This window comes from Callorhinus ursinus, unplaced genomic scaffold (assembly GCF_003265705.2).
Source record: "Callorhinus ursinus isolate GAN/ISIS: 27379988/994484 unplaced genomic scaffold, GSC_fseal_2.0 scaffold8, whole genome shotgun sequence".
Lineage (NCBI taxonomy): Eukaryota > Metazoa > Chordata > Mammalia > Carnivora > Otariidae > Callorhinus > Callorhinus ursinus.
The window spans coordinates 58,462,710-58,484,492 of NW_027397070.1; the positions used below are offsets into that span (position 1 = coordinate 58,462,710).

Sequence of the window (21,783 nt, forward strand, 5' to 3'; positions counted from 1 at the left end):
GACCCACGGTCCAACCCAGCACACTTGCCGAGTAAAGAGGGGCTCTGTGAATGGCTATGCTGGGGCCACAAGACAGGGGAAACACAGGATGTATGGTCACCTTACTAATAGCTTATACCACGTGGACAAAAGGAAAGGACCTCATCTGAGAAGCCAAAGCTGGTTCTGCATCTACCACATTCTTAGTCCCAAGAGGGCACAGTCCGCAAAGGGGTCTATGAAATAGATATTTAGCCAGAGGCCGAGGCAGGATGAGGGCGGTGGGTATGAAAAGTGACTTCATAAATGTATTAAAAGGGAGCAAATTTCAGTCATTAATGGACAGAAGGCAAACCACAAACCCCACGAGACAGAGAAAGACAATTGGCAGAACACATTCATTACAACTCAGAAATGCCTCTAATGATTCAAAACCCCCAAAACAGGACAGAATATCTTTCCACCTCCTTCCACATCTATGGCAGAAGGGCCTCAGGTAAGAAATGGAAGTATGATATTAATTTGCTCGCGACAGTTGCTTTTTATTTCCCCTGCTCCAGAAGCATTTCTCACATAAATATTTCACCATGGCAGGAGCGAATACGCTGGTGCTAGGAGAGGGGCAATTTTACATCCAAGTGTGAGACCACATCACAAAAACTTGAGCCACCCCCAGGAAGGCACATCTGTGGCTGATTACGAGGAGTCTTTGCTTCAGTGCAGAGGTGGACAGGACAGCCCCCATCAGCACTTATTCTTTCAACAGAGAAAGTCTGTGCATAAAGTGGTAAATGTTCATCATATGCACATTACTCAGCTTCTCGGAGTCTCCATTTCTTCATCTATAACACGAGGAAGTCTTTCCCTGCAGGGTGGTTGTCAGGATTTTTTTTCAGTGGGTATAAACCTTTGAGCCATGTGCCTTGTCATTTCATATATAATAATATTAATAATAACAGGAATCCTTTCTGAGAACTTACTAGTGCACAGAGGAACTCAGTCAACCCTCATGATGACGCTGGGAGACACACATCACTATTGCCCCAGGGGCACATGAGATTTAGAATAGTCAAGCCCCTTGACCATGGTCCCGTATCTAGTGCACAGCAAAGCTAGCAAGCAGATGCTATTAGAATTGTCAACAGGAAGATCACCTTCCTAAATGCGGGAAAGGCAGCTTCTCTCCATCCTCAGTGTTCTCCTTTCTCCCCATCCCGGACCCTCTTGGCCCAGCTCCCTGCCTTGCAGAGAGCAGGCTGGCTCCCACCCAGGCTGGGTCTCCTACAGCCGTAACCCCTCAGCATCTCCCACAAAGAAGTATTCGCAAAAACTAGACCAGACCACAAAAAGAAAAAGCAAGAGCCACCTTCTGTACCTCGGTGAATATTATGACAGTGTTTATTTTCCTGCTATCCTAACTGTATCTAGTTATATGTCAAATACTAGCCCTTCCTCGGGTCTCCAACAGCAGGCTTTCAACAAAACTTTATAGCCTGGTTATAAATCTAAAGTGAAGGCCACCTGCAGAACAGACAGGATGAGTACAGAATCTGTCTAGAGACTAAAACAGCAAAACCCGAGGCGAGCTAGACCGCACATCCAGAGCCTATGGTCTTAGACAAGTGGTTTTCCTTGCTACCACTAGTTAATTCCCTGGTGGGGGTAATGTTCTAAAACTCAATTCATGGGGTACCCGGGTGGCTCAGTCAGTTGAGTGACCAACTCTTAGTTTCAGCTCAGGTCATGATCTCAGGGTCATGAGATCGAGCCCCACATCAGGCTCTGTGTTCCGCAGGGAGTCTGCTCCAGGTTCTCTCTCCCTCTGTCCCTCCCCTCCTTCCCCCACCCCCACTGGCATGCTCAAGTGTGCTCTCTCTCTCAAATATATAAATAAGTAATCTTAAAAAAAAAAGATTTGGTCTAAAAAAAATAAAACTCAATCCATTAGCACCTGGGTATACACTAATGACTATCTAAATATTGTCATGTGGGATCAAGCCATATTTGGGGGAGCTCTTTTACCTTCCAAATTGTGCCTTACAATATAGAATTAATTTTCACTCTCTCTTTGACTACATAAGGGATGAAATAAGAGAAGTTTTAAACCATGAGGAAAGCATCAAGTCCGTAAGGAATTTGGGTATCGTGTATGCTCTGATGAGATCAGCAAACTTTCTAAAGAACTGTCACTCTTTCATCTCCATTTGGACTCATCCTTTACAGATTCAGGAACAAATCTGCCAAGTGTTGCTGAAAAGTCACCCTGGTCCTGAGGGTCCTTGATGTATGCCCCACATAATCCCAAATTAATACCTCATTTCCTCTGCCCTCTCAAAGAATGTGTCAGCCCCTACAACCAGCACCAATCTCTAATGAGCGCAATTTGTTCTGGGGACAGAAGGAAGCAGAGACAATCCCAGAGACTTTGAAGAAAGCTCTAGAATACTTATAAAAATAATGCTAGTAGCCAGCATTTGCAATGTGCCTTCTTCCCTTACTCAACCCTCCACAAAAACCCCATTATGAAAAGTCACGTTATTACTCCCACTTTATAAATGAGACAACAGAAAAAAGAAGTAACTTGGCCATGGTTGTAGTAGTTAGTAAGTGGCAGAGCTGGGACTGGTTAAAAGTATTCTTTCAACCCTGCCTTCTCCTCTCTCCCACAGAGAGTTCTCTGTCCAGCATGCGAACATTGTGCTAAAGCTCATCTGTTATGTCACCTTCTTCCCCATGAAATAGGACAATACAGAAAAGTAAGAATTTGTGATCTGGCCCTCATTTTTCAAAGAATGAAAGGTTAAGTCCTCACTTCTCCATAAAGTTAACCTGCATCGGCAAGCTTTCCATCTCTTCTGTCCATTGAGAAGGAAAAGAATTTTCCTTGTTCTCAATAGACTAAGAAGTTACTCTTAACCACAGACCCGAAGGATAACCATAAACACAACTTTGGTTTTCAACAGAATATGTTGACCCGACCTCAACACCGTATGTGAAGACACAAAGCCATGTCCCTCTAGAGCACAACCAACAGCTAATCGTTACTCTGCAGTGAAAGAAGGTCCTTTTGGAGGTCCCACAGGTTGAGTCAGAGACTCCTGCTCTGTGAATAGGGACCGCAAGTAGAGCATCATGCAGATTCTCCCCATCTCCAGATCCCAGTTCTACCTCTCAGTTGAGCTTGGGCAAGTAATTTAACTCCTCCCTTCAGGTGCTTACCCCTACCTCAAAGGACCACTGTAAACATTAAATGATCAACAACATATTTAGAGCAGTGCCTGGCCACAGCAAACACCATGCAAGTGTTAACTAGTGGTACAACTAAGACAAGACTGGAAGCTTCTGGAGGACAGGAAGAAGGCACCTTGCCTCCTTTGTTACTGTGTTCTGATCGCTAGAGCCAAACATAGCACCTGCTTCGTGACAAGCATTCAGTTAATATTAGTTATCTAAATGAATACATTTGAGAGTAAATAATGAAAATAATTATATGAGCCAAATTCTCATTAAGATTTTCACTTCACTTTAAACAAACACAAGCACACCTGTATAGAAATGTGGACACCACACCACTCCTTGATGCTTTTTGTTTTATTTTTATGGGAGTTTTTTTTTGTGGGGAGGGACACAATCCTCACTTGCAAATTCATTTTTTCCAGTGCCATGCCAATTTCCATTAGCCCTTTAATTTCTAGCTTAAAAGCTTTAGAACTTCACTAAACGATGATGGAATCACAGCCTCAAGGATAAAAACAATAATAATAATGAAGTGGAGGCCTGTAAAGACAGGCCGGGGACTGCAGGCCCGATCTTGCATGCATTGAACAATCTTCTGCATGAGCACTTCGCTGGAGAAAGGGCAGCACCTCTGACTTCAGAGCACCAGGAGGGCGGGGTCACTTCACTTCGTCAGAGCTGTGTCCTTGGGCCCAAAGGACCCAAACCTGTACTCAACAGAGGTCACCTGCTGCCGCAGCTGTGATCTAAACTTCTTGCACAAAAGGCTGCTTGGAAGAAGGGATGGCCCAGGGTGGGGAAGGAGAAGGCTTAGCTGGCTCTGCACTCTGACTCCCAGCAAGGATCTCCACAGACTGCTGAATCCGTGGCTCAGGTGCCATGCTTCCCTTAAATCATTGCGTTCCTAAATATGTAAAGCTTTGGAGGTTAGGAACACCAAGGGAATTGGCTCATGCAGAAAAAAAAACAGAAAGATGATTTGAGAGAAGTACCTTGACGGCCAGACTGAAAAGAAAGGAACTCTCTTGCCCAGAAACAAAAAAATTTTCTGCTTTGCTTCTCCGAAGGTTCTGAATGAAGGGCTCTCAGTCTCCAAAACAGATATAAAAAGCCCTATTCACTCATTCCTCAAACCTCAAGCATCTTCTATGGGCCGGCCGCTGTGCCAGGCATGAGGGACATATGGATAAAAGACACAGACTCAACCCGGAAGACCTCACAGTTGTGGGAAGGAGGCAGATAAGAAAAATAATGTTCACTCAATAGGGTCTATTAAGGGCGGAGGCACACGTGAATGTTGGATGCTGCAGGGCCAAGCCACCCTACTGCCTGAAATGGCCATAGCCTCCCAGGGCTCTTAGGATAAAGCCCTGCGTGGTTTGACCCCCTCTTGACCCCAGGGTAAACTCCTACCAAGTTCCCTTGGGAACTCACCTCCAGCCATATATGCTCCTCTTCTCTCAAGTCCTCAGAGATCCTGGGCATCCTTCCACCACGGGGCCTTGGCACTCAGTTCCCCTGCCCAGAATCCCTGGCCTCCTGTGTCAGTTCTCTTGCTCATGTGCCCGACAGCTCCTTCTTCTTTGCATCGTTCATCACAGTTTTATTTATACTGATTCATGGGATTACATGCACAAGGTTTGCCTCCGCTACTACTTATCAGTAGGGTAACCATAATATCTTTCAAACCAGGTCAATTTTGAGAGAGAAAGGGATGCTATTAATGAGTATTCCAAAACCATGAAAACTGGGATGATTGGTCATCCTAGCTAGAAACTCCAAGAGGTCAGGGACTATATGTACCCCTTTTACTCACCATCGTGTCCCCAGGACTTAGCACTGAAGTTGGCACGCAGCAGGAAAACAGGGAATTTGTTGAATTAATGAATGAATGAGTGAATGAGTGAGTAATTGAGTAAGGGATTTGGGGCTTGGCAGAAGAAGGGAATGGTAGATGTCATGGCCTTGGGAAATGTTCGTGGCTCATGCAAATTAACCAACAGCTGCTGCTTCTGGAGAGAAGAGTTTGGCAGCTCCTGATCCCTGGCCCTCCTGTATCTGCAGAATAGCAGTTTGGGTCACCATGACAGCATTAAAGGTCCACGCCCAGGACACCACCCAGTACCCAGTCCTCTCACACAGCTGCTCGTATCTTAAATGAATTCGTGTGCCGCCAAAGCATGGCAGAGTCAGACCCAAAGAGCAGAGCCAGTGAAATGAATCAGTATGCCAGAGTCCTGAACAAAGTATCTAAGACTCTAATCACTTACTAGCAAAGGATCAAAATCCCCAAGAGATCATAAAATGAAAACCAGTGGCAGAGATCCTGTTGACCACCATAAAACGACATGAACCAGTCAAGGAAGGAGAGACATAGCAGGATGAGAAGGGACCCCTGCATCCAAAGGCTCACATTTCCAGGAAATTCCAGACCTAGCCCACGCCAGGCAGGTGGAAGCTTCAGGTTTTCTTCAGATAAAGAGACCACCAAGAATAGAAAGTGCCCGTTTTGAGGTCAGGAGGGTTCCAAGAAGTTAAGTAACTTGCCAAAACAAGGTCTGAGTGAAGTACGCCAGGAAAAAAGTCAACTTTCCAGACAGTGAGGTAGCCTGCTCACTCGTGGGGGGAGGGCGGCGCTACACGAGCTGCCCCCAAGAGCGCCCTCCGGTGAGAAAGGAATCCTTGTTGCCTGCACTACAACAAGGCCCTTAGAATGGAAACTCCCATGTCCTCTCTGGTGGTCTCCTTGCCCAACACTACACCCACTCCGGTGAAACACCCCTCCCTTCCACGTGGCTAATACCTAGAGAGAAAACAGCTGTGTGACCCCATGAGCTACAGTGGAGACATTCAAAGTCTTAAAAAAAAAAAAACAACATGTAAGCATTCGCAGCCTGAAAAACAACTGCTACATAGCATTATCCACCCAGGCTGGGACATGGTTCCCTCCCCCTGTCAGTCAGGGAAGCCGCCTTGTGGTTTTATTCTTTGAGGATTACAGAAGATGAAAGTGTTATCGCTTTCTCCAAGACTAGCCACGACAGAAGTTTCTAAGGCAATTGTAGTGGGGACAGGGAAATAAGCAATCGAGGCATGTCAGAGCAGTGAGGATAAAGAGGTTCTTGGAATCAGATGGCCATCAAATCAAGTTGAAGGAAATAATGTTTCCTGAATGCCAGCTAGATGCCAGGCTCTCTGCTGGTGGTCTGTGTGGGTTATCTCCTTCCCCCCACCTCATATTCTGAATGAGAGGGACTGTCCCACCGTTTCCTAGGAGAGGTGGCCTTAGTTTTGGTGGAGTAAGGGACCAAGTCTACCTGACTTTCATAGCCGTGCTCCTTCCTCTCCTTGACACCCCCTTCTTGAAAATGCAATAGTCCACATAAACCCACTACAGTACCAAGTAAGACAGCCCATGCCTCCTTAAAAATTCATCCTTCTCCCTCCAGTCTTTTCCTTGGAGTAAAAGCTTTCAGAAAAGGTCCAGATGTACTGTAGGGAATACCCACCATTAACACAAGTGAGCAGCATAGCACAATGTTAGACCTATGGGCTCCAGAGTCAGGTGTCCCAAGGCTCAAAACCCCATTTAACCATGTACCGACTCTCACTTACTTGGACAAGCTACTTAGAATAAGATTTAATTTTCTCATCCATAAAATGGCATGATGGCGATGGAATCTACCTGTAGGCTCAAAATTGCAAGGGCAAAATGAGCTCAGACATGGAAGCACTTAGAACAATGCCTAGGGGAAAGCGAACAACCAAAAAGCGGGAGCCATCTTTTATCACTAAGGACAGCTCTGCAGGAAATCTGTTAGTCATCTGCAGACTGGGTGAGAGTCCAGAGATGGATGGCTCTTATGTGTCCGCTCTGGGTTGAACCGCTGAGGCTCAGCTCCGGTTAAGTGGCTTGCCCCAGGGCATCAAACTGGAAGATCCACACGCCTCAGTAGGGGATGAACAGCAATCAGGCCCTCAGTCAGAGGACACAGGCCCTTTCACTCAGTCATACCTCGGAATGATGGCCATCTTATCCTTGTGCTGACCTGTGCCTTGGGGGCTACCTGAGTCTTCTGGGTCCCTGAGGTTCTCTAGAATGTTTCCCAAATCACATGAGGAACAGTGTGGGGAGGGTGGTACAGACAGTGATCAGGGGAGTCAGCGTTAGTGTCTACTTAATATGTACGAGGCTCAGTGTCCCCACCAAAGCTCAGGATACAGACGCTGATCTAGGTGGCCGTGGTAAGCCCTCTAAATAGAATAGGAACGGCTATGTTGCCTCCCTGGGCTCAAGCCACAAAACACAGCCCCATTGGTGTTAGCAGACCAAACCCGCACTCGCAGAGCAACTTCCGTGAAGGTGACTTCACACTTTAACAGTAGAAGCAAATTGAGAGAATTCGTCAACTAGAAAATTTAAGATTGAAGCCCCAAAGGGCACTTAGGAGCTTTCTTCTCTCTCCCCTTAGCAGGACCCCAGGATGGATATACTTTAGGGGCTTTCTGGTTTCTTTTTTCTTCCTTCCCTAACAAATAAATAATAGCAGTCACAATAGTAAAAGTAACTGAATTGTTTGTTCGCTATTCAGACTACCCGAACAGGTAGACCCGAATACCACAATGTCCAGTTTACAGATGGGAAGCTGAGGCCTGGGGTGACTACTTCCCAAGTCACCCAGCCGGGAAGCAGGAACGAGATTTAACACAGGAGGGGAAACTGCAGAGCTTGAGTGCTCATCGCCGGCTATGGTGCCCACGGGGCTCTGCCTGAACAAGGAGGGGCGCGGAGCACTGAGCAGGCACTCCGGAAATCTCTGCTGAATGGGAATGAGTCATTTGCCAGTTTTCTTTGTCTGACTCTCTTCCATGCGGCCCCTTCTCTGTGTCTTGGCATCTCTCACCTCCAGTGTTCTAATATTCTTCTAATGGGTCTTCCTTCCTCCAGTGTCTCCTTCCACCAACCCAAAGTCCCCATTGCTAAAAGAATTATTGTTCCGGAAGAAAATTTTCATCATGTCACTGCCTTGCTTAAACTTTGCATTGACTCCCCACTTCCCAGGGCATAAAGCCCAACTCCTGAGCAAGCCTCTGTGGGCAGCTCCCAAATCCAACCCCACTCGCCTCTCCAGCCTCATTTGCCATCATTTCCCATACCTCTCAGCTCTAGCCACAATGACCACCTGAAGCTCTCTCAATGGGCCACACGCACCCCTGGGATGCCCTTTATCCATGGCCTGCAGAATGAACCTCCTCCCATAGTCCACGTTTCTGTTTGAATAGGTTGTGTTTAAAAGCCTAGGATACGTGGTCAGACTGCGCAGGAGTAAATCCTAGATCTTCTGCTTACTAAATGGGCAACGTTGAGCATGTAACTTTGCTGCCTGCTGCCTCAGTTTCCTCATCTGTAAATGGGCACAAAAGACCATCTTTCTAGAACAGTTGTAAGGACTAAAAGAGATAAATGACCACAGAAACTTCCCTGACCTCCATTTGCCTCACAGGGGCCCCCATTTTTCATATACTTCAAATAGCTCCATTCCGGTCATCATCAAAAAGACAAGAGACAACAAATGCGGGTGCAGATGTGGAGAAGAGGGAAGCCTCGGGCACTGCTAGGGGGGAATGCAAACTGGTGTCACCGCTGTGGAGAATAGTATGGAGCATCCTCAGAAAATTAAAAATAGAACGGCCATATGAGCCAGCAATTCCACTTCTGGGAATATGTCCAAAAAAAACAAAAACTCTAACTTGAAAAAACACACACACCCTCATGCTCATAGCAGCATTATTTACAATAGACAAGACCCAGAAACAACCTAAGTATCCAGGGACCGAGGAGTGGATAAAGAAGTTGTAGTAATACATATACAAAGTGGAGTATGAATGGACCTTGATGGCATGAGGCTAAGTAAAACAAGTCAGAGAAAGACAAATACTGTATGACCTCACTTAAATGTGGAATCTAAAACAACAACAACAACAAAGCAAACAAAAAACTCATAGAAAAAGAGATCAGAGGCCAAAAGTGGGGGTGGGAAAATCAGAGGAAGGTGGTCAAAAAGTGACAGCTCCCGGTTATAAGACACAAAAGCACTAGGATGTAAAGTACAGCATGATGCCTAGAGCTAACACCACAGGAAAGGTGTTAAGAGAGTCAATCTTGAGGGTTCTCACCACAAGGAGAAATGCTTTTTTTATTCTTTTTGCTTTTGTTCTTTATTGGGTCTATACTCGGTGATGGATGCCAAGCAAACAGCGGTAGAAATCACCTCACAATATACGTTCAGACCATTCTTCCGTACATCTTGAACCTATACGGTGAGTAGGTCAATTATATCACCATAACACTGGGAAAAAAAATAGCTCCATTGCAGTAAATTCCAATTGTTGGTTTATGTGCCTCTTCTTCCAGGGTTTCTCGGCCTTGGCACTGCTGACATTTGACTGAATTAATTCTTTGCTGTGTCGGGGCTGTCCTGTGCATTCAGGCCATTTAGCGGCATCCCTGGTCTCTCCTCACCACATTCTACTAGAACCCCCTCAAGTCACGACAACCAAAAATGTCTCCAGATGTTGTCAGATGCCCCATGATGGGGGTGAACCCCCTCCCCAATAAGAACCACTGCTTGAACCAGGGGACATGTGGAACTGTGGAATCACTACATTGTACGCCTGAAACTGATATAACACTATGTTAACTAACTGGAATTAAAACAAAAACTTAAGGAAAAAAAAAAAAGAACCACTGCCTGAAACTCTGAGTTCTTAGAACAATACTACAAGCCCCAGCAGCAGGGGAAACGATCTTTTTTTGAGCACTCGCCATGTGCCAAACATCGTTAAAAGCCCTTCTCATGAATTATAGACTTTAATCCTCTCAACACCACCAAGGGTGAGGGATTTTAGGCACATTTTATTGATAATGAAACTGGATCACAGAGAGGTTAGTAACTTGCTCACGGTGTATTTTATGCTCCTCTTTTCTAACCCCAGCACTTAGCATGTGACCTGATACAACAGGAACTCAATAGCAACTTAGAGAACATATGGATGAATTCATTGAGACAGTTCCCTCCATAACAGCAATCTGGTCAGGGACGGTGACCCAACGGTCTCCTCTGGAGTCCCACAGCACCCCATAACAGTGGTTTCATTCTTTTGAAAACCCTTCCCCCAGCTATGGCTCTTTTAAGCTATCCAGGCCTTTCATGGGAGTGAAGCGGTTCTGGGTACTCTGTTTTTATTATTAATAACATGAATTACACCTTCCAGCTTACTTTATGAGGGGTTCACTCAATCCAGCCAAGGGTCCTGACATTACCAGATAAATACCATTGATATCATTTTTTACCTGTCAGTCACTCCTTTCAGACTTGGGTGAAGTACAATAATACTATGTTTGTCCAGCTTGGAACATACCACACTGAAAACCCTTCCAAAAAGTTGTATGAGCACTATATCCAATGCTGCTCAGACACATGAAGTGAGAGAATGCTTCCTCTAATCCATAGTGTGGACCTTTTCATGCTATGAAGGAATCAGTGAACTGAAAGGCAAACCATGATCAATTTGTTCTTGATTAACACAGATTCAACATTTAAATCTGCTTAACCTGTGTGTTGTGAAAAACTCTGTAGATAAACACAAGTATAAAGCCTTACATCACAGTGGCTGGAGATCTTAAAGTATCCCAAGCCCAAGGCTCACACTCAGTGGGTGCAGGGAGAAGACACAGAGAGATGCTTTCTGTTAAGAAACAGGGAACTCCAGTGTTTCTTGACTCCGTTAAAATTCTGGAAACTGTTAAACACAAAGCAAATGTTTAAGAGAGAGCTGAGTTTATGCAAAGCAAGACCTACCTAAAGACCTTGTAGACTCATTGGTTGGAGGAAGGGCAAGGTCAGACAGACCACACTTTGAACCCCAGGCTGGCCACTTTGGGGGTTGGGAAGTTACTCTACCTATTTTAGAATCGGCTTCCTCACCTATAAAATGGGTGTAATAGTGCCAACTTAGAGGGTTGTTGGAATGAATAAATGAGATAATGAGTGTAAGGCATCTGGCTTATAAAAGGTGTCTAATACAGGGTAGCTTTTAATTGTTACAAAAATGACCTTAAGGATGTGTATGTGTGTCATACACACACACACACACACACACACACACACACACACACACACACACACATTTCCCAGAGAAATTTTTGAGGCTAAAGTAGGGGACAGGTTTTAATGGCAGCACCAGAATTAGAATCTCTACACGCCCCCATCCTGTCCATTCTGGCCTCTGAGCTCTTTCATGAAGAAGAGAGCCAAAGAATGGGCAATACATAAATAAATAAACCAGTGCATGAATAATTTCAGATATCTCATGGTATCACCAATGTTACAAATTTAGTTTGATATCTCAATCCAAAAGGATTTCTCGGGTGCCTGGGTGGCTCAGATGGTTAAGCGTCTGCCTTCGGCTCAGGTCATGATCCCAGGGTCCTGGGATCGAGTCCCGCATCGGGCTCCCTGCCCCTTGGGAGCCTGCTTCTCCCTCTGCTTCTCTCTCTCTATCTCCCTCTCTCTCTCCCTCTGTCTCTCATGAATAAATAAATAAAATCTTAAAAAAAAAAAAGGATTTCTCTATTGGGCAATAATTAGATGCAAAGCAATGCATAGGCTACACGTGGATGCAAAGATAATATGACATAATCTTTTTCCTCAAGACCTCACTGTCTAAGGAAGGCAAATGCAAGCATGACTCTAGATTCAATTCGGACCACTTTTTAGGTTGTTATATATATTGCAACTAAATAGAAAGGATCTCACCACATATCACAATAACATGTATAATTCCGTTCTTACTTAAAATTACTCCAGAATTGTTTCCCCCATTTTCTTTGACATTCTAGGCCTTAAATCTGGCACAGATTGGTACAACACTCCCATCATCACAAATTTGATAGCATTTTCTCATAAAGTGAGGGGAAAAAAGACAAAGCTATCGAAGAAAGAATAATATGAAATACTGCCCTTAGATTTTTGCATTTTAAAGTTTTCTTTCTTAACAAAAATTATAGGATCATAGATATGAAATCATATTTATTTCCGGGGGGTGGGGAGAATGTGTATTTCTATTTATTTATAAAAGTCAAGTCAGATTATCAAAATTTCTTTAAAGGAATACAATTGCTATGAATGTTCCAGATCATAAGGAGCCCCATAATTCTCCTAGCCTATCAATGTAGTTTGAAATAAATATACAAATAGCCAGGTCAGTCTTGCAAATCCTGCAATATCCTGGATTGCAGTAGCCCTTAGAATTTAATGCAGATAACCCCACAGCAGAAGGAGTCACGGGAGCCATCATTTTCATCCCTCTGCCTTGCAAACTTTAGAACCCCTGGAAAGATATGACTCTCCCTTGCCTCCATAAATGTCACCGCCTTTCACCCAGGACCTACACTTCCTGGTTCAGGAGCATGTGTAGGATAGGAACTCAAACCTCAGTCTCTGAGGCAGCCATCCTCCATCTCCTGCACGATGAAGCCCCCCAACTGGGCTCCCAACCACTGCCCTTCCTCCCTCTGGGACATGGCTCCCTGCCCTTCCCAGGCTTCTGGAGCCTCCTGTTTCATTTGCTCCCACCACACCACCTGAGATGACTCTGTCTCCCATGGCCCTCCCAGCTACCCCCACCCCTGCTTTCATTGCCCTGCTTCTCTAGGTGGTAGCCCAAAGTTCTCTGTCTCCATCTTTTTATGGATATTTTTTTCTTAATATCCAAGGTATGCAAGGACCTTAGCACAGTGCCTGATGCAATAAGTGTTCAAAAACAGCAATCCTGATTATTACTACTACGACTATCCTTATTATTTCATCCCCATAAATCCACCAAAACTGCCCTGTCAAGTCGCCAACAGCCTCCCATCCCCCCTCTGGTGATCTTTACTCCATTCTCATTGACCTGGGACAGGTTAACACATCCCTGCTTATTTAAAATTCCTTCTTTGGCTTCTAAGGGCACCCTCTTGGCCCAGCGTCTCACACAGACTTCAGAATCAGGAACTTGATCAGCACAAAGAGATGGACTCGAATTTGAAGATCCAAAGCCCTTTCGCCTACTTCTGCCTCCAGCCACCTCATCCAAAAGCAGGTGATGCGAAACCCTGCCTGCTCCTAACGTCGCGGCATCAAGGCTGTGGCACGCGTGGCCCCCCCTTCCCGCACATCATCACATGCCTCACTCTCTGGCTCCTTTGAGGTCCCAGCTCAGATGCCACCTCCCCAGAGAGGCCCTCCCTGACCATCAGGAGCATCTCAACCAAAGGCAAAAACTCAGTGAGCCCGAAGAACAAAACCCAAGCTGCCCCTTCTGCCCGCAGGCTGCTCTGCAGCTGACTCGCTCCCCGCTCACCTGGATCAGCGTCTCCAGCTCCTGTGGGCTCACGCAGATATGATCCCGCAGGAACTCCGCCTTCTCCAAGGCAATGGTATTCTTCTGGCTGCTCTCGAAGGGCTGCTCCAATGCTCGAAAGACCAGACCGCCGGTGACGAGGTAGACCACCACGACCACAAAGATTGCGACGACTGTTTTCCACTTCATGACGGTCTGCAAGCCCCCCTGGGAGGCGCCTTCCATCCTGGCTACCACCGTGGCTCGGGAGGAGATGGAGAGGCGTGGGGCGGCGTAGTGCCCGTTAGTGGCCCCCTTGGGCTGGCACACAGGGGGCGCTGCTGCCGGAACGGCCACTGAGAAACAGGGCGGGGGACAGGGGGAGAGAGAGTTTGTTGATAAATACAAGGCACGGAACTCGTCAGAAACAAAGCACAGATGTCTTTCTCAAGCCAGCTTTCAAACGGGAGCATGAAAACCTGGCTCACCAAGCCGGGCGGTAAGAGGATCTGATCAGTTTCGAGGTGCCTGCTTGAGTTCTTAGAAAAGGAGCACCAGGAGTCCTGGTGTTTCAAAAAAAAGTAGTAGTAACTGAGTTTAAAATTCTTATATTTCTCTACAAGGGTCCAGTTTTGAAAGTCAGGTCGCCGTAATTTAGAATTCATTTCTTCTCTCAAGCTTCCTTGGTTAAACAATGTCTAGGATGCAGGACAAACCTTCATATTTGAAAAACAGACGTGTTGGGCAACTCGGAGAGGGAATAAATAGGAGATTGATGCCCAGCTACTCTGTCCACATACTGAGGACTGGAGGATACCAAGAGCAGAGAGGACATGAACGTCTAATGAGTTTCAAAGTCCCTTCCATCCCGGGTCGTGGTCACAAAACAAAGGGAAGAACAAGGCAAGCTTGCTATCAGGCAGACAAGTCAAAACTCAGACATAGTAAAAAAAAAAAAAAAAAAAGTTGGGGTTTCAGAAGACAACCAAAGTGAAAAACAAAAGAACGGGTGACTGGACTAAGGGAAGGAAACAATGAGTGATGTTTCATGCCAAGTAACTTGGTTTCCTGGAAAAACATAAGAATAATAAAATAGATTTTAAGCACATTTCTAGGTAGAAAATGCGATGACCTTAGTGACAGAATTTTTCTTCTATTTTCCTCCAGTAAGAAGCCATTGAAAAAGAAATTCCCCCTTCGTTTTGAGAACATATTGGATTCTCAAAGGTCCCTGGTCTCTAGAAGGCCAATTTCATTACCTTGGAAATAAATATGTGAAGCTGGAGGCTTTTCTAGAATGGCAGGAAGAGCAGAGTCGTGTTGCACACGGGATGCTCTCATGCACTTCAGAACGCTGTCTTGTGCAGCAAGGAACAGCAACGCATTTGATTTTGCTCTGTCTTTAGTACACTAATGTTTATTATGGCCTCTGTCATAGTGCAGCCTGGCTGCTGTGTAAATAAGGTTTTAGGAGATGGTATTAGCTAATTACCTAAGTGGAGCAAACAAGCCCACTCAAGAGACTGGACTGCACACTCCCTGCCTTGGGAAACTCAAGACAAATAGAAGCACGGGAAGGTCACTCCGTCCCTGTTCAGAGCACCAATGATGCTGACGACACCCGGACAGAAGGGTGGCCGCCTCAAGGAATCCAGGTCTGTAAACATCTGCCTTTCCTCCTGGAGCCTCTAGATCAGCTTTTCTCTTCGAAAACCAAGCGGAACGTCATCCGTTTATTGGACATGATTCTAGCAAATAAAATCATTAAATGTTAGATTTCCTCCCGACTCACTAAACGCAAAACCATCTGGAATCTCTCACTGAAAGATTTAAGAATCAGAATCAGCACCCTGGGCATCACGTTCTTGCTAATCCTTTCCCCAAAACACAACTCTCAGGTTCCTACCGGCCCTTGTTGATACTGAGGTTCGTCTTGTCTAGGACAGTTTCTTTCAACCTTGCCCCTACACTTCCCACCCCTTCACCCTCCCTGCTGTATCTCAGTCCCCAGTGCCTCTCACCCTTCCCAGGGCCACCAACCTCAAGGGCCCCTCCCAGGGGCCATCATCAAGGCTTGCCTGGACCAATCCAGCAGCCTCCTAAGTGACCTCCCTGCCTCCACTCTCACCCACCTTTGACAAGCCCGGGGTTAAATACCACTTCTGGGAGCACCTCCCCCTCTTTTCCCCTGGCTCCCTCTGTGGTTGGCGGAACCATGGCCCCCAAAGATGTTCACGTCCTAATCCCTGGGCCCTATGCCTACGTTACCTTACATCACCAAAGGCACTTTGCAAATGTGATTAAGTCACGGATCTAGAGATAGAGAATTATCCTAGATTACCAGGGTGGGTCCAACATAATCACCAATGTCCTTAAAAGAGGAAGGCAGGAACATCAGAGAAAGACACACAAAGAGAGAAGCAGAGGTCACAAATCAAGGGATGGCATCAGCTTCTAGAAGCTGAAAGGACAAGGAACAGACTCTCCCCTAGAGGCTCCAGAAGGATCCAGCCCTGCCCATACCTTAATTTTGGCCCAATGAGATAGATTTTGAACTTCTGACCTCCAGAACCACAAGATAACAAATATGCATTCTGTTAAGCTTCCAAGATTGTGACAATTTGTTACAGCAGCAATAGGAAACTCATACACCCCCACTAGATCAAGGTCTCTCTTGGCCCACATTCACTGTGCTGTGCTCTTAATAGAGCCTGTTTACTTGTCATTTGACTTAGAGCTCCAGGAGGGCAGGCCCCGAGTCTACGCTCTCACCTCTGTACCCCAGTGTCCTGGCACACAAAATGCTGATTACATGAATGGAGGAGAAAAGGAAGAGACCTTGGCACATCCAAACCACACATACCATGTGGATGAGGGGTGCTCAATGGGAAAGAGCTTGACACTCCAGCAGCACTCAGCAGCAGGTGCCCCAACACAGCAATGCTCTGTTCATGCCTCCACAGTCCATGGATGTTCCTTTGGCCAGCAGCCCCCTCCCCACCCTCACCTGCCTGGGAAACTCTCACCCACCCTCCTCAGTTTCAGCTCAAATCTGCCTCCTCTGTGAAGTTGTCCTGGACTCTCCAGGCAGACTCAGCATGCCCGTCTCCCCACGAGCCTAGAAATCCCTGGGAGTCTGAAAGCTTGTCTTTTGATTGTTGGATCTCCATTTCTTGGCACAGTGCCGGGCATAGAGCAAATGTTTGTTTTCTGTTGTTGTTGTGGTTGTTAACTCCTTCAGACTATAAACAAAGGCCCATCAGAATCACCACCACCCTCAGTAACAAGCATTTATGTAGTGGCCAAGTGAGCAGGAGGCGCTGTGCTATGGTGGGGATAAGTCAGAGTCCCTCCCAACTTTGGGGGTTTGATAACCTACTTAGGGAACATCCTCCCACAGCGTCAGGTGACAGACACTAGGAGGAAGCCCAACGATGGCCTTGAGTTCAGAGGTCAGCTGGAGCTGGGTCTCCTTCACTGACTTGCATTATGGATGTTTCCGGGGCTTCTAGCATTCCTGAGGCTGAGCAGAATTGGGCCTGACAAAGGTCTTTCTCAGACCAGTTCCTGATGCTAGTTTGCTAAGAGACTGTCCCTGGGAGCAGAGTCTGAATAGAATCTACCAATCCCAAGTTTCCAAAGCACCAGGAGCAAAGACTGGAGTTTCAGTTCCAAAGCCATCAGTGTCTGGCTGACCACTTAGTTTCTCTGTTTCCTTATCTGCAGAAAGTAGATAGTAAGGACTCCGTTGGAGGGCTGCAAGGCACATGCATGGTTATGGCCACCGCATATCCCCACTTCACAGATAAAGAAACTGAGACCCAGAGAGATTACATGGCTAAACTGAGGTCAAAGGGGCAGAAAGTAGGGGAGCCAGGATTAAAACGAGAATAATCTGACTCCAAAGTCAATTCTCTTCTCGAGCATAAGCACAGAAGAATAGGAAACAAAGAAATTCCCCTGGTGGAAAGGGCCCTTTTTCTGAAATGTATCAATAATGGATGGGGCATAGAAAGCAATGACCTATCATTCCTCACAACTCCCACAGAAGAGTATCCGGCACTAAATGCACTGCCAAGAATTGATGAGAAGGGAAAGGCGGGAAGGGCAATATCCCTTCGGTTAATTTTCATTTTAAAATGTTTCCTCACAAGCATTCGCCCATTCCACTTCTACCTAAACACAGGTAGATACGGGAGCACGTGCGGAAATCTGCTTCTTCATGGTTGAACAGGTTCGAGGTAGTTTTGAATTTTTCAGGCTTTCCTGTGCCCTGTACTTCCTGCCCGTTCTTGCACTCGGTCAACAAACACTGGAGTCAGCCGGGCACCGTGCTTGGTACTGGGGATACGGAAATGAATAGGACCCACCCCTGCCTTCAGAGTCTGTGGGAGGGTCGACAAGGATCCTACACATGCACGAACCTAGTGCATCGTCACGAAACCTGGTGTGGAGAGCACTTATTATTATCTATCCCCCTGGACAGGTGAGGCATGAAGGCCCGGGGCAGAGGCATCCTTGGACCCATCTTCAGACACCTAGCCCCAAGTGCCTCCACTCCTCCGCGCCACTTGAAACAAATGACATCCACAGGACTCAGGGTTTCTAGGAAACCTGAAAGGCAGCCCACCTCAGAGGTGCCACTGTCACATAACTACTTGACTCTGCCCATTGACCCAGGCAAAGTACAACTGATTGCAACACAATGGTGAGAAGCAGAGAACTCCTGCCTTCCCCACAGCCCTCCCAGGCCTGGAACGGGTCCAGGGCCACCTGCACCGGCAGCTCAGAGCTTCCAGAGAGCTCCAGGTGAACGCAGAGTCTGGAATCCCCAGAAAGCTTCCCCGGGTGTACGTGGACTTGAGGCAAGTGCAGGGGGTGGGTGTCGGGAAGAAGGAAGGAATGCTGAGGAACCTCACAGCAGCTGGTTTTACCGTGACCCTCCTCTAAGAAGAGCAGAGAGAATGTGCGAGCTCCCTCTGATTCCACCTACGCCCACAGCTAGACCTTGTTCTTCCCGCTTCCATCTGGTGGCTGTACCTTAAAGGTGATCAAGCTTGTCCTGGTAAGAACACAGGGACGGTCTACACACACTGAGTGAGCAAGCCATGCATGTCCCCAAAAGGCCACCACAGAAAAGGCTCTCCCTTTGGGTTCAGGGATTTCTCTCCCCTAGCCGTCTTAAAACGCCAGGCTTTGCGTCCAGACAGAAGAGACCAAGGCATCAGGAAATGTCTGGGACCCTTTAGAGACAGAGAGCCAAGACAAAAGGCAAACAGGCTGAATGGGGAGGAGGAAGGAGCTGAGAACATGCTGCCACCCTGACTCACATCTGTCCCCACCTCTCTCTTTAGGGCAGACCTTGTCTTCTCTCACCGGAATCACTTCGAGAGCCTTCAGTCCTACCTCTTCGAATCCATCCTCCACATCACAGCCAGGTGGCGCTCTCCCAGGTGTGACTCTGAACACAGCCGCCTCATACTTGAGCCCCTCTGAAGGCACCACAGTGCGTCAGTAAAGGGCAGGCTCCTTCCAGGACCTGGTGCCTGCCTGTCTCCCCAGCCTCACCTGCTGCCATGCCCCACACACACACAACCTTTGACCCCGCCAAACCCAGCAGCACCCTGACCCTTGCATGCTGAGCCACCTGCTGATGCCACCCTCTGGGCCTTCTTGCTTCCCAGATACCTTTATTCTCCCCACTCTTTATCTGGCCCACAACAGCTCCTACTTCAAAACTCACTTCATATTTCACCACCTCCAGGAAGTCCTCCCTGACTGCCCACCCCCCAGTATAATCAGATGTCCTTCCTCTATGCTCTCTCTGTGTCTCAGTATGGAGTTTAGTACACTGCCTACAACTGAGTTGCTCCTACTTATAATCTGCTCCATTCCTGAATTCATTCACGCATCCATCCACAGATCTACCAGCATTTATGATACCCATTTCACACACTTGCCCAACAGAAAATCTGACTGCAGAATTCATTGAATCTGGTAGTGTGAGCTGCCCCAGTACTGTAGTATTTTCTTCCCACAGAAAGACTTCCAGAGTCGAGGTGTTAAAGTTCTCAGAGAGTAAAATAGTCTAAGGAGAGTTCTTCATGATTTGTTCAATTCCTAGGGAAGACAAGAAGGAGCCCAGAACCAGGGCTCCTCCTTGTCCATGCTGAGCTGGTCAGAACAGCCCTGGCATTTCCCACTGCCCTGCTCCTCTTCCAAGATCTGGGGCTCCCTACCTTGTGGTTTTCCCAACAGGCCCCACACCCCACCAAGCTGGTGAGATGGACCCCTCTGTCGTGACTCTATCATCAAGGCCTGAAGGCACACAGCCACAGCTGGGGTTCTGTTGTCTAGTTCCAAAATGCTTCCTGAATAACATATTTTGTCTCTTGCTCTAGGTTTTTTCCTCCATAATTGAAATTAACTAGAGCTCTTAAAAAAAAAATTTTTCCCCCTACCTTTCGGACTAAAAATGACATAAGCAGCTGTAGTTCCCCAGATACCTCCTTTACCCTGGGGCCAAGTGTTTTTAAATCCCGTTGTCAGGACTCATGCCTTCCAGACAGAGGTTTGCCTTTCCCAGGTGTTTTCTCAAAAGCAGTTACCTCTTCTCACTGGGCTCCATGAAGGGGACCTTTCCCAAGCAGGTCAGAGCCAGGGGACCCTTCTAAAATTCTAATCCTCCTCCTGCTTAAAGCCCCACAATTATTCCCACAGCTGTTTACATGGCCTCCAATGTCCCATGTGCTTAGGGCCCACCTTCCTTCCCCAGCCCCTTTGCCCCACCCTCCACATGCTGCCCTCTGACCCCAGCCAACTCCCTTGGGTATCAGTTATCTCAAGCACATAGATCACAAGTGGTTGTACCAATCGAACCAATTCTTTTTACAGATTCACAGTAGAAAGCAAAACGGAAAAGGTCATGTTAATCCATTCGGCAGAAAAATCCTATGACTTAAGCCCATAAGCCAGTGAAATGCCTCATTCTCTAACCTGAGGAAATCTGTTCACGGCATCCCACCCAATGATGGTGACAGAAGCAGCTAGAGGTACTTTGATAAATTCCATAGTTATCAGAGCATAAAATACAGAGGTGATCAGGACACTAATGTTTTACAGTGATGAAAAGGGAGGGGCATTTAGAAACTCTGTGTGCCCTTTGTTCATTTATTCAACAAATACACGACAACTCTGTGCCTGGGGTAGCAGCAAACTCCACACTCAGCATCCAGGCTGCCAAACCACCATCCACCGGGAAGCTCAAGGGACAAATTCTTTTGAGAAGCGCAAGGCCAGGGACACCAGTGGATGTAGGCTTCCCTGTAGCTTTGATTCCCCTCAATGTAACTTTAATCCCTCTTCAACTCTCTGCTTCCTCTGCTCTGACCCAACCTGCCCTCTTCATCCCAAACCTTTCCAAAGACACCTCAGGTCCACCAGACTGAAGACCTCCCCAACTTTCTCAGCATCTTCAGGGAGCTTTCCTCCACCTTCTTCAGTGACACCTGAGCTTCCCCTGATGACACTGTCCTCTGAGTGTGGCATTCAGGTAGAGGCTGTTCAATCTCCCTCACCCACAATGTCAGAGCCACCCTGTCCCAGAAAAACAACACTCCACCCTCTTGCGTCCCAATCCCTGTTCCTCTGAGACCCAAACCCTCTGGCTTCTCCACTTCCTCCTCTTCCCATGGCTGTCTGTGGTAGAGCCACTTCTCTCCTTGATGCCCTGAAGCTTCCGTCCAGGTCCTGCTTGCCTCCTGAGTTATTTCAGCTGTTACAAGGACAATCCATCCAATACCCAAAATTCCCATTTCCTTGATTATCATCATCTCCAATCCACTTCAACCAGTGACTCAGGTCGGTTCCCCAGAAGCAGATCCCAAGATGAAGACTGGTTTGCAAGCATTTTATTTAGGAAGTGCTTCCAGGACAAGCTCATAAGGGAGTGGGGAAGCAGGGAGGGGAAGGGCAGGAAACCAAATAAAAGTAGATTCCAGCTGAAGCCCTGTCCCCTGAGCCCATGGGAGCTCCGCAGTATAGATGACTTCCCCAAGTTTGTCCCACCCCGGGGCCAGGGAGCTAGGCTCTCCTTCTCTCCCCTAGTCAGTCACTGGCTACAGACACCCCCGGAGGGACATAAATGCCCAGGAGCATCCTGGTAAGAGATGCCAGTAGAGC

At 47.0% G+C, this 21,783-nt stretch overlaps 1 protein-coding gene across 6 annotated transcripts in view; it reads right to left on the reverse strand.

Annotated features, from left to right (window-relative positions):
• The window catches only part of KCNK10 (potassium two pore domain channel subfamily K member 10), a 134,838-nt gene that overhangs the window by 54,390 nt on the left and 58,665 nt on the right, over positions 1 to 21,783 (reverse strand). For all 6 annotated transcript variants that reach the window (XM_073895701.1, XM_073895698.1, XM_025870459.2 and 3 more), the window contains one exon: positions 13,624 to 13,958. In XM_073895701.1, coding sequence (XP_073751802.1) covers positions 13,624 to 13,848 — 225 coding nt within the window. In that variant the 5' untranslated portion in view covers positions 13,849 to 13,958. The remainder of the gene's footprint in view (positions 1 to 13,623; positions 13,959 to 21,783) is intronic.